This window comes from Agelaius phoeniceus, chromosome 22 (genome assembly GCF_051311805.1).
Source record: "Agelaius phoeniceus isolate bAgePho1 chromosome 22, bAgePho1.hap1, whole genome shotgun sequence".
In the NCBI taxonomy this organism is placed as follows: domain Eukaryota; kingdom Metazoa; phylum Chordata; class Aves; order Passeriformes; family Icteridae; genus Agelaius; species Agelaius phoeniceus.
In genome coordinates this window covers 6,464,520-6,477,701 of record NC_135286.1, presented here as the reverse complement: position 1 = coordinate 6,477,701, position 13,182 = coordinate 6,464,520, and the positions used below count along the sequence as shown (strand labels likewise).

The 13,182-nt window shown below is 45.4% G+C and overlaps 1 protein-coding gene across 2 annotated transcripts in view; it reads right to left on the bottom strand.

Annotated features, from left to right (window-relative positions):
- Positions 1 to 1,133: 1,133 nt before the first annotated feature.
- Positions 1,134 to 13,182, bottom strand: part of LAPTM5 (lysosomal protein transmembrane 5) — a 28,594-nt gene continuing 16,545 nt past the window's right edge. Inside the window, exons 5-8 of one of the 2 annotated variants that reach the window (XM_054648396.2) lie at positions 11,219 to 11,344; positions 10,456 to 10,551; positions 5,658 to 5,750; positions 1,134 to 2,509 (exon numbers count right to left, since the gene is read on the bottom strand). In XM_054648396.2, coding sequence (XP_054504371.2) covers positions 2,435 to 2,509; positions 5,658 to 5,750; positions 10,456 to 10,551; positions 11,219 to 11,344 — 390 coding nt within the window. In that variant the 3' untranslated portion in view covers positions 1,134 to 2,434. The remainder of the gene's footprint in view (positions 2,510 to 5,657; positions 5,751 to 10,455; positions 10,552 to 11,218; positions 11,345 to 13,182) is intronic. The other variant, XM_054648397.2, reaches the window with a different exon arrangement.

The window sequence follows — 13,182 nt, the reverse complement described above, 5'->3', positions numbered from 1 at the left end:
ACAGCATCCCAGGCTCTGATATGGAATATTTAGTGCTTTTCCAAAGGGAAGGCCCACACTGAGGCCTCCTCCAGGCCTGGCTTGGAGCAGCCAAGGAGGGAAATGAGAACGGTCCCAGCACCCAGCCTGGTTCTCATGGCTGTGAGCAAGTGATCTGTAGAATGTTCAGAAACCAATTAATAATTCAGAGATCACATTTAATCTCTCCACAGAGTAAAGCAGGAAACTGGGCTGGGCCTTGCTGCAAGGATCTGGGCTCTCCTGCGAAGTTTCCTGGTGGAATTTCGAGTTGCTCTCTTGCTCTTTGGTTACAGTTAAACAATTGGCAGACGTGGGGGCAGAAAATTGATTTTCTCCTAGGAGAATTTGAGTGGTTTGAGCTTTTGGGGGGATTTCTGAGCATGTTTAAAAGTGCTGGAACCACTGAGATGTCAGCTGGGGCACCCTTCCAGACTCCAGGTCTGCTGTGGAGCATCCTGGTGCCCAGAAAAAGGAGATGGATCACAGAAAAATGGAATTATCCTCCCTTAATGGGAAAATCAGCTGGAAAATATACAACCAACATTATCCTCTCCATCCCCATTACAGAAATGCACATTGAGTAAAAAGAGCAGGGGCAGCAGCACATTTCTTATTCATCCTCTGCAAATATCCCATTGAAGTTTGCTGATAAATATTCCATTGAAGCCTGGTTTGTGCTGGTTCAGAGTGGAGCAGCCCCCCCAGGCTGTGATCTGAGCTCTGCATGAGGCTGGAATGGAGATTTTATTTAAGACTGAGAAAACCCCACTTTTTTCCCACCGTGATGTTTGAAAAGAGCAGGAAATTATCCCGAAAGGGGAGCAGGTGTGGAATTCCAGGGACATCAGCAGCGCCATCGGTGACATCTGCAGGGCCTAAGCTGTGCAGAGTCACTGGTGAACAGGCCACAGATCCTTATCACTGCTGATAAGGCAGAGAGGCAGGTTTTGAGAGGAGATTGAATGAGAAATATCAGCTTTTCCTTTGCAAGCAGCACAAGCATGAGAAAGATCAGGCCAAGGTCAAAGCACCATTTTTTGCTCACTAATGTTTTTTAGAAATCAAATTATTTCTCCCTTCGCTCAACAATCAGACACGCTCCGAAACCAGACTCACAGTTTGGAAGCCATTAACATTTTTATTTTAATTGAAACTCATCTTCCAAGTGACATAAAAGCACAGAAAAATGCACCCACTCAGGTATGAAATGGCAGAGCTGGATATTCTGGGTTGTGTCAATCACCACAAGCAGACAGGGTGAGAGCTGCAATTCCTGGGGAATTTTTGGCTGATCCCTTTGCTGTAGGAATTCTGCTGGAGGAGCTGCAGGGCTGGGTTATCCCAGAGAAAATTCCTTCCCTGTTCATCCCTGTCATAGTTTGACATGGGATTTCCATGTCCCATTGAACATTTCCATGTCCCATGGAACATTTCCATTTCCATGGAGCATTTCCATTTTCCTTCCATGTCCCATGGAACATTTCCATTTCCATGGAACATTTCCATTTTCCATTTTGGCCAGAGGGACTGATAGGGGACTGAGCCAACCCACCAAGGGGACTTTTCTGAGTTTGTCATCTCTTTTGGAGTGGCAAGAAGTTTTGTTGTTTAATATTGTTAATTTTTTGTGCTGATGAATGCTTTGCCTATTAAATAAACAGTTTTTTCCCACTTTTCTCAAGGAAATATTTTTCCTGAGCCAGTTAGGGGAGGAACCACTTGAATTTGTTTTTCTAGAAGAAACCTCTTTAGAAGTTTTTCTCCCAAAGTTGCCCTAAACCAGGACCATCCCTTAATCCCACTTGCTAAAGGTCTCCCTGTTCAGCCAGAGGAGAGCCACCATGGCACAGGGCAAAGCTGGCAGGGCTCAGGCCAGCCCTGCACCCACAGCAGCCAAATCCCAGATTCCAGGGATGGCAACCAGAGCCAGAGTCAGGAAATTGGGGTGCCAGAGTCAGGAAATGGGGGTGCCAGAGTCAGGAACTTGGGGTGCCAGAACCAGGAAATTGAGGTGACAGGGTCAGGAAATTGGGGTGCCAGAGTCAGGAAATTGGGATGCCAGAGTCAGGAACTTGGGGTGCCAGAACCAGGAAATTGAGGTGACAGGGTCAGGAATTTGGGGTGCCAGGGTCAGGAAATTGGGGTTCCAGAATCAGGAATTTGGGGTGCCAGAGTCAGGAACTTGGGGTGCCAGAACCAGAAAATTGAGGTGACAGGGTCAGGAAATCAAGGTGCCAGAGTCAGGAAATTGATGTGCCAGGGTCAGGAAGTTGGGGTGCCGGAGTAGGATAGGACTCCGGCAGTTCCCTGGCAGGATGTGGCTGGGAAAGGCTGGGAACTGCTCTGGGTGAGCACTGGGGCTCTGCTGGGAGAGGCAGCAGCAGCACCCAGGGTCAGCTCCCCCAGGCTGGGCTCAGATGGCCACGTAGGGAGGGGGACAATCCTTGGAAGGCAATTCCAGGGCTTCCTCATAGGATGGCAGCACGGCCTGGAAGAGATCAAAGGTTATGGGATCGCAGGGAATTCATCCTGGAGTTCATTAGGAGTTAGAAATTGAACTTAAAGTAGAAACTAATTTTAGATTTAGCTGAAAAGTGCTGTTTCAACTTGGTTAGTCTATAGTTTGCTAAATGTATTTAATCTACTAACTTACTGTGCTCATAAAAAGCCTACAGAAAAAACCAAAAAAACCTAAAGTTACTTAAAAAAATACAAGTTTCTAATCTAAAGAGAGATAAGGAGGGGCCCCACTGACCTTAAAAAGAAAACTAAAGCTGAGTTGCAGACACAGCAACGTTACTAGAGAGCTGCACAGGCTCATAAAAACTGATGAGACAGTTTTAATATGAAATGGGAAAAAAAATGGAAATAAATATGCATGAACCTATAGTGAAACTTTATGCATATGCAACAGGTTAGGGGATAAACTAGACTCAGGAATTCTCAGAGGTACACGTGTCCTTTGGGGGAGCTATCCCACATGTGTCCAACCCTGAAAGAAATCAGACCAACTTTACAACTTTTACACATTGTAGAGTTGGTTTTTACTGCAAATCATGGTTCCTCTGCCTGGTTCCAAGCAGGGACAAAGAACTGCTTGGGATTTAGGGCACAAAGGGCAGAAATCCAGCAGGGTTTGGATGCAGCTTGTGCCAGTGCTGCCCCCATTCCCTGGACAATGAATGGCCCAAGGCTCCAGAATGTGCAGAATCCCAGCCTCATTCCCAAGGAAAGCTGAGGAATTTTGTGGAGGGGCACAGCTGGGGCACTGCTGCTGGCAAGGGAGGGCCCAGCAGATTGGCTGAGATAAAAGCCAAACCACAGCATTCCCCATCCCTCAGCATTCCCTATGCCTCACCATTCCCTATCCCTCAGCATTCCCTATCCCCTCACCATTCCACATCCCTCACCATTCCACATCCCCCAGTATTCCCTACCCTCAGCATTCCCTATCCCTCACCATTCCCTATCCCCTCAGCATTCCACATTCCTCAGCATTCCCTATCCCTCACCATTCCCTATCCCTCAGCATTCCCTATCCCTCAGCATTCCACATTCCTCACCATTCCCTATCCCTCAGCATTCCACATTCCTCACCATTCCCTACCCTCAGCATTCCCTATCCCTCAGCATTCTCTATCCCTCAGCATTCCCCATTCCTCACCATTCCACATCCCCCAGTATTCCCTACCCTCAGCATTCCCTATCCTTCAGCATTCCCTATCCCTCAGCATTCCACATTCCTCACCATTCCCTACCCTCAGCATTCCCTATCCCTCACCATTCCACATCCCTCACCATTCCCTATCCCTCACCATTCCACATCCCTCACCATTCCCTATCCCTCACCATTCCCCATTCCTCACCATTCCCTATCCCCTCAGCATTCCCTATCCCCTCAGCATTCCCTACCCTCAGCATTCCCTATCCCTCAGCATTCCCTACCCTCAGCATTCCCTATCCCTCACCATTCCCTATCCCCTCACCATTCCCTATCCCTCAGCATTCCACATCCCTCACCATTCCCTATCCCTCACCATTCCCTGTCCCCTCAGCATTCCCTATCCCTCAGCATTCCCTACCCTCAGCATTCCCTATCCCTCACCATTCCCTATCCCTCAGCATTCCCCATTCCTCAGCATTCCCTATCCCTCACCATTCCCTATCCCCTCAGCATTCCCCATTCCTCACCATTCCCTATCCCCTCAGCATTCCATCCCTCACCATTCCCCATTCCTCAGCATTCCCTACCCCCATCATTCCATCCCCTCGGCATTCCCTATCCCTCAGCATTCCATCCCTTTAGCATTCCCTACCCTCAGCATTCCCTATCCCTCACCATTCCCTATCCCTCACCATTCCCTATCCCCTCACCATTCCCTATCCCCTCAGCATTCCACATCCCTCAGCATTCCCCATCCCTCAGCATTCCCTATGCCTCACCATTCCCTATCCCCTCAGCATTCCACATCCCCTCAGCATTCCCTATCCCTCAGCATTCCCTACCCTCAGCATTCCACATCCCCTCAGCATTCCCTATCCCTCAGCATTCCCTATCCCTCAGCATTCCCTATCCCTCACCATTCCCTATCCCTCACCATTCCCCATTCCTCAGCATTCCCTACCCCCATCATTCCATCCCCTCAGCATTCCCTACCCTCAGCATTCCATCCCTTTAGCATTCCCTACCCTCAGCATTCCATATTCCTCAGCATTCCCATTCCTCAGCATTCCCTACCCCCATCATTCCATCCCCTCAGCACTCCCTATCCTTCAGCATTCCCTACCCTCAGCATTCCCTACCCTCAGCATTCCATCCCCCAGCATTCCATCCCCCAGCATTCCCTATCCCTCACCATTCCCTATCCCCCAGTATTCCATGTCCCACCCATCCATACAACACTGAAAATCCCATCGTCTCAGAAGAAAAGTGAAGAAAAAGCTGATTTTAAACACTTTTAGCTATGGAAACCAAAGTCCCACTGGAATTGCCCCCAAATTCCTGGGTCAGGGATCACAGGGAATCCATTCCCATTTATCTGCTGTGTCTGACTTTCACCTTCTTTGCACATTGACTTTAAAGATTTTATGCAGAAAATAAAGAAGTAAAATTAAATGGATATATTGTAATTAAAAGCTGATTATTACCACTTGCTACTGGGGATTTAAAGGGTTGGAAATTCTCTCAGATCCCAAAAAAGCAGAGATAAGGATCACCAGTCTGGAGGATTCCTGTTCACGGAATAAATTCACTTTTTCTCACCTCTCCCACTGCTTATGAGTCCATTTTCAGGAATAAATTCACTTTTATGCCCCTTTTCCACTTCTTGTGGAAGAGGAAGTGCAATTCCTGGGGAAATTTTGGCTGATCCCTTTGCTGTAGGAATTCTGCTGGCAGAGCTGCAGGACTGGGTTATCCCAGAGAAAACTCACTTTTCCACTGCCTGTGGCTCCACTTCCAGGAATAAATTAATTTTTTCTCACCTTTTCCACTGTTTTGGGTCCACTTTCAGGGGTAATTCACTTTTCCTCACCTTTTCCACTGTTTTGGGTCCACTTTCAGGGGCAAATTCACTTTTCCTCACCTTTTCCACTGTTTTGGGTCCACTTTCAGGGGCAAATTCACTTTTCCTCACCTTTTCCACTGCGTGTGGCTCCACTTTCACCTCCTCCCTCCTGCTGGCTTTGATGAACTTGAAGCAGCTCAGGACACACTTGAACATGTAGGCCTGGAAAAGAGGGAAAAGGGAAGGAAAAGGGCATTTTCCCATGGCACTGCAGGGCAAAAAGGGCATTTCCCCTTTTGCCACCAGCCTGGGATTTTCCTGCTCTTTTCTTGGGAGAGAGAAGTTTGGGACCATGATCCCAGGGCCTTAAATCAGAGTCTCCATCCTTCCCTGGGAATGTGATGATTCCATGAATTCAGAACAGCACTGGGTGGGACTGGGATCAATAATTCAGTAAATATGAAGTGATTAAACACAAACCCCATTCAACTCAGCACTGAGAGCTCTGAGAGCACAATATCCTGAGCAGGAAAGGAAAGCGTGGCCTTGATGTCATTTTCCAGAGCAGATTATAAAGTCTGGATTCCATGAATTCAGAAAAATAAAAGTAATATAAAGTGATTCATTAATAGAAATAGAAATTTATAAAAATATAAATTGATTAAAGTGATTCATTCCATGAATTCAGAAGAACACTGGGATGGGACGGGGATCAATAAAATAAATAAGTAAGTAAATAAAAAGTGATTAAACATAAATCCATTAAAACACAACATTAAGACCTCTGATATCACAATATCCCAAGGTAGGAAATGAAATTGTGGTTTTGATGCCACTTTTTGGAGCAGGTTATGAAGTCTGGATTCTATGAATTCAAAACACTGAGGTGGGACTGGAAATCCAGTAAAATAAAAAATGATTAAACATAAAATAATGGGACTGGGATCAACAATCCAGTAAATATAAAGTGATTGATCATAAAATCCATTAAAACACAGCACTGGACACCTCTGAGATCACAATATCCCAGGTTAGGAAAGGAAATCGTGGCTTTGATGTCATTTTCCAGAGCAGGTTATGAAGTCTGGATTCTGTGAATTCAACACACTGAGATGGGACTGGAAATCCAGTTAATATAGAATGATTAAACATAAAATAATCCCATTCCAACTCTGGGATGGGACTGGGATCAATAATCCACTAAATATAAAGGGATTAAACATAAAATCCATTAAAACACAACACTGGACACCTCTGAGATCACAATATCCCCAGGTAGGAAAGGAAACAGTGGCTTTGATGCCATTTTTCTGAGCAGATTATGAAGTCTGGATTCCATGAATTCAAAACACTGAGATGGGACTAGAAATCCAGTAAATATAGAATGATTAAACATAAAATAATCCCATTCCAACTCTGGGATGGGACTGGGATCAATAATCCACTAAATATAAAGGGATTAAACATAAAATCCATTAAAACACAACACTGGACACCTCTGAGATCACAATATCCCCAGGTAGGAAAGGAAACAGTGGCTTTGATGCCATTTTTCTGAGCAGATTATGAAGTCTGGATTCCATGAATTCAAAACACTGAGGTGGGACTGGAAATCCAGTAAATATAGAATGATTAAACATAAAATAATGGGACTGGGATAAATAATCCAGTAAATATAAAAGGATTAAACATAAAATCCATTAAAAACTCAACATTAGACACCTCTGAGATCACAATATCCCCAGGTAGGAAAGGAAATCGTGGTCTTGATGCCATTTTTCAGAGCAAATTACAAAGTCTGATGCCTCAGGAAAGCACCAGAGGCACCACAGAGATCCAAGGATTGCCCCAAAAATCCCTTCATTCAGCAAAATCCCATTTTTGCACTTCCCTGACAGGACCTCCTGGCACCCCACGGGTTTATCCATGCAATAAATGGATATTTATCCATGCAATAAATGGATATTTATCCATGCAATAAATGGATATTTATCCATTTCTGAGGAAAAAGGGCTGATTGAGGGGCTTTGGCCCAGGGAAATAAGCGGGGTCTGTGGGGCTGGCCCTGTTAAATCAATATTTTCCCTGCTCTGAGCAGCACCAGTCGTGTGCCTGGTGTTTGTGTTGGCCTGGGAAGGGGCTGGGCGCAGTTGGGATTTCCAGGGAACACAGGGAGCCACAGATCCCAAAGCAGGGCTGTGCAGCTGAGCATGCCCAGGACAATGAGGGCTCTTTGTGCTGGCCCCAAGCCAAGAGAAAGAGAAACAAATGAATGAAATATCTGAGGTGAAAAAATCCATCTCGACATTGCAGAGATCGGAGGCAAATCCAGACTTTGGGCATCTTTTGGGAATGTTGCAAAACCCTTCCTGCTTCCAAAGCCTCTTCATGCAGGGAGCAAACCTGGAGCTGCCATAGAAACTGGGTAAAAACCTCCACTCATCCATGGGGAAAAAACCCAGAAATCTGAAAAATCTGAAAAATAAATCTAAGAAATGAATAAAAACTACACGGCAAAGGAATGCACTTCCTGATTTTGGTTTTCAAATAAAAACTACACAGAAAAATGATGCACTCTCTAATTTTGGTTTTGAAATAAAATCATACAAAGGACTTCATTATTCCCTGATTTTGGCTTTGAAATAAAATTGTACAACAGAAGAATGCATTCCTCAATTTTGCTTTTGAAGTATATAAAAGTCACTCAACGAAGGAATGCATTCCTTGATTTTGGTTTTGAAATAAAATCATACAAAGGATTTTATTCCCTGATTTTGGTTTTGAAAATAAAATCATACAACAAAGGAATGCATTCCTCAATTTTGGTTTTGACATAAATAAAAATCACTCATGAAGGAATGCACTCCTTGATTTTGGTTTTGAAATAAAATCATACAAAGGACTTCATTCTCTGATTTTTGTTTTGAAAAAAATCATACAACAGAGGAATGCATTCCTCAATTTTGGTTTTGACATATATAAAAATCACTCAATGAAGGACTACATTCCTTGATTTTGGTTTTAAAATACATCAAAATCATACAACAAAGGAATGCATTCCCCCATTTTGATTTTGAAATAAATTAAAATCATACAACAAGGAATTCACTTCCCAATTTTGGTTCTAAAATAAATCAAAATCACAAGGAATATTTTATTCCCCTTAATTTCTGCTTTTTTATCCCCGTGGTGCTGGAGGTCTTTATGACTCCAAAGTGAGATAAAGATTATTGTGGAATTATTATATCCCACAAATTATTGTGGAATATTTGCCCACCTGCCACCCCTGGAAGTGTCCAAGGCCAGGCTGGAGCATCTGGGACAGTGGCAGTGAGATGAACCCAAAGGTGCCTCCAGCCCACCCCACCCCATGGATTTAGGATCACTCATGGCTGCAGAGTGGAGTTGCCCTAATGGCAGCATCACACTGCCCTTGGAAGAATTTGTCCAAGGAATTTTGAACAACAGATCCTGTCAGAGCCCTACAGGCAGCAAAGACCCAGCCCCACACTGCCCTTGGAATATTTTTTCTATGGAATTTTGAACTGATTCTGCCACCACAGATAATGCAGAACCAACCCCATGCTGCCCTGGGCCAGGAGGCTGCAGGGAGAGAATTCCACGGGATTTTACCCATGGAAGAGAAGGATTGGCACTGGGATTAAAGGATGGGGGTCCTGATGGCTTTTTGGGGTTTTATTATCCCACCTCACCCCTCCTGCTACAACCCCAGCACGAAAACCCATTGAAATTCCAGCATTTTGTGGGTAAAGCTGTGGAAAATTCCACTGAATCCATGTGCCAGGTCAGGGAGATTCCTGCCAGCTGGGGCTCGGGGTTATCTTCACTCCAGCTGCACACTCCATGCAAATATTAAAAGAGATTTTAAAGCCATGCTTGAAATGCATCCACACAAAACTCTCCACTCCCCACTGGCTTATCTGGCCCACCTGGAGGGCTCGGAATATAAAATGGTTTCCAGCTTACAAGCAGCACTTTCTGTCCAAGCACCTGCAAGATTCTGGTTTTCTTCATGGGGCTGAAGGTGAAAAATCAGTTCTCTGAGCCACTGAAGCAATAAAAGAATACAACTCCTCTCTAGTGGAGCTTCCTGAGGCACCAGCAGGGTTTAGCTCCTGGCTTTAATGAACTTTGGGAGTGTCAGGGTGGAGAACCCTGCTCCCATCAGAGAGGACACAGCCACTCACCCCGTGAAAGATCTCACCTGCTGCTCAATAATCTCATTTATTTGGGCACTTTACAGCAGAGCACTTTGCTGTGGTTTTTTTCAACCTTTTTCTCCTTCTAGACAGGAATGGACAGTGATAATTTGGGGCTGTAAGAGGGATTTTGCTTGGTAACTCACAGAGAGGAGCAAAGGCAGGGATTTGGATAAATGTGCACATGGAGGCACAGCTCCCACTGTGCCCGAGTGTCAGATTAAGCTTTTTTCTGACCTAGAGATGGGGTAACTGAGAGGTGTTTTAAAAAGTTTCATTTTATTTTCAGTCTCATGTGAGGGGTGAGACAATACAGATGTTATAATTCACACCATCACAATCAGAAGCCAGCTATTTCCTAATTAATAAATATATTACAAGCCTTTCTTGGCTTATCAGCTTTAGCCACACTGTGCTGTAAATGCCTTAAAGCCAATCATCTAAAATTACCCCTCATGGGTCCCACTACAATGCATCTTTCACAGTTCTGTTTCTCCAAAGTATCCAGCCTTATTTGCCAGGCCATTCTTTGAAACTTGTTCCCATTTCCATTCCTCTCTCAACAGCGTCTGCCCTATTCCATGGCATTTCTACATCAGCATTTCTCATCTCAAAGTTTCCCACACCCAAGGAGAGCCCAACAGGGCAGATCTGGGAGAGAATTAAAGCTGAGTTTCCTGGGGAAGCCTCAGTTCAGAGCCTTTTACCTTGAGGACGAGCACAGCCACGAAGGCGATGGTGAAGGTGATCATCACTTTGGCATATTCCTCTGCTGGCAGCTTCTCCAGGGCTGGCAGAGAGCCCTGGGGGAAAAGGGAGAAGGTCTCAGCCCAAACCACTCAGGTCTCAGCCCAGAGCACTCATTCCCTCTGCCAGGGGCACCCACAGAGAGGGGTTCAGGGTTCAGGCAGAGCAAGGAATGAGGGATTTTCACTGGCAGCAGGATCACAGGGATATTGTCTTCCACCTGCTGTTTACACTCCCTGGGCAAAGCCCTGTTTAAATGAACTTTTAAAATTTTAATTTCCACTTTTGCCACCAGCCTGGGATTTTCCTGTTTTTTTCTCTGGAGGGAGAAACTTGGGACCGTGATCCCAGGGCCTCAAATCAGTGTCTCCATCCTTCCCTAGGAATGTGATGATTCCATCTGTTCATAACAACACTGAGGTGGGACTTACTAAATATTATTAAATATTAAATATGACTGTTTAATAAAGATGAAATTTGAGGCATTTTTCATGCCAGCAGCTCCACAATTTGCATCCATCAGATTCCTACAAGGAGAAACAAGGTGTATTTTTAAGGAACACGGGAGCTGTCAGTCAGGAGCAGTGCTGGGGAGAACACAGAAAATCCTCTTTGTTGTCAGGCTGAACAGTTCTGGATGCTCCAGAGGAGCTGCACAGCCATGGAATGGGAATTTATAGGAGTTCCAGGGTGGGAAATGAGCAGAGCTGGCTCCAGACCTACCCCGCTCTCCACAGGCTTGAGGCTGAGGAAGGTGGGCACCTCCATGTAGGAGCTGCACAGGGTGAGGATGCTCAGGCAGAAATCCAGCAGCTGCAGCGCCAGCAGGGGAGTCCTGGAGTGGCCCTGCTGAGGGGACAGGAATTGGGTTACAATCACAGGGTTGGGTCACTTCTGCACGTTATTCACACTTTACACAGAGCCTGTGGCTGGTTCACATGGAGTCTAAACCACTACATTCCCTTAAATTCAGCCCAAAGCTCCCCTTCTGCTGGCCCAGAGAGTGAGCAAACTGTGGGGCTTCATCCGAGCTCCAGAGAAGCCTCTGGCCAGGGCAGTGACAATGTCAGTTTGTCTCCAGTGATGCCTTGGGAAGGCTGACCTAGAACAGAGACTGGACAGAACTAAAGAATAAAGCAGGGATTTATTCAAAGGCCTCAATGGATCCACCTTGGGCAGCACCAGAGCCCAGCCAGGGCTGCACCCAAGATGAACCAAAATGGTCCCAAAATGAACCCAAAATGAACCAAAATGGCCAGAAAATGAACCCAGGATGAGCCAAAATGGTCCCAAAATGAACCCAAGATGAACCAAAATGGCCCCAAAATGCTCGACCGGGCACGGGGTCTCTCCCTGGGATCAGTTCTGCTCCATTTGCACCTTGCAGTTCATTGTCCCATTCCAGCTTTAGCCCCTGCAGTCCCATCCTTGTTTTTCTCTCTCCAGCCCACGGGGTTTGTGCTCCTGGGCTGAGATTTGGATCATTTGTCCTTGGTGCCCAGCTGGAGCAGGAATTGTTTTGTCTCCCTGCTCTGTGCACAGAGCTCAGCATCCCATAATGTGAACCCAGACCCACACACTAAAGCAGAACAGAACCTGAAAAACAGAAAAGCTGAACCTGAGGTGTCACCAGAAAACCCTTCCTGCTGGGGGCACACCCAGAGCCACCTCCCTCAAAGCCAGGAGAAAATCAACATTTCAGGACAGGGGAAGATAAATATCCCAGCTGCCACTGCTTTCCTTCAGCCTCCAAGTATTGCATCCTGTCTAGCCAGGAGAAACCACCTCACATCTGGGTTCGGGATCCTAAAAGTCTTTTCCAAACTAAAGGATTCCATGACAAACCACAGCCCAAGATAACGATCCTTTATTCCAACCTTCCAGGATCCTAAAGGTCTTTTCCACCTTAAATGATTCCATAACAAACCACAGCCCAAGATAATGATCCTTTACTCCAACCTAAAGGATTCCATGCAGAACCCCAGCCCAAGGCAATGACCCTTCATTCCAACCTTCCAAGATCCTAAAGGTCTTTTCCATCCTAAAGGATTCCATGAAGAGCCACAGCCCAGGGTAACCATCCTTTACTCCAACCTAAAGGATTCCATGCAGAACCACAGCCCAGAGTAACCAACCTTTATTCCAACCTTACAGGACCCTAAATGTATTTTCCATCCTAAAGGATTCCATGACAAACCACAGCCCAAGATGATGATCCTTTATTCCAGCCTTCCAATATTCTGAAGGTCTTTTCTACTCTAAATGATTCCATGAAGAATTGTAGTCCAAGATAATGATCCTTTATTCCAAACTAAAGGATTCCATGACAAACCACTGCTCAAGGTAATGATCCTTCATTCCGACCTTCCAGAATCCTAAAGGTGTTTTCCACCCTAAATTATTCCATGAAGAATTGCAGCCCAAGATAATGATCCTTTATTCCAAACTAAATGGTTTCATGAAGAGCCACAGCACAGGGTGGTGATCCTTCATTCCAACCTTCCAGGATCCTACAGGTCTTTTCCATCCTAAAGGATTCCATGCAGAACCACAGCCCAAGATAATAATCCTTTATTCCAACCTTCCAGGATCCTAAATGTATTTTCCAACCTAAAGGATTCCATGACAAACCATATAGCCTGGGGTAAAGATCCTTCATTCCAACCTCAATGATTCCATGAAGAACC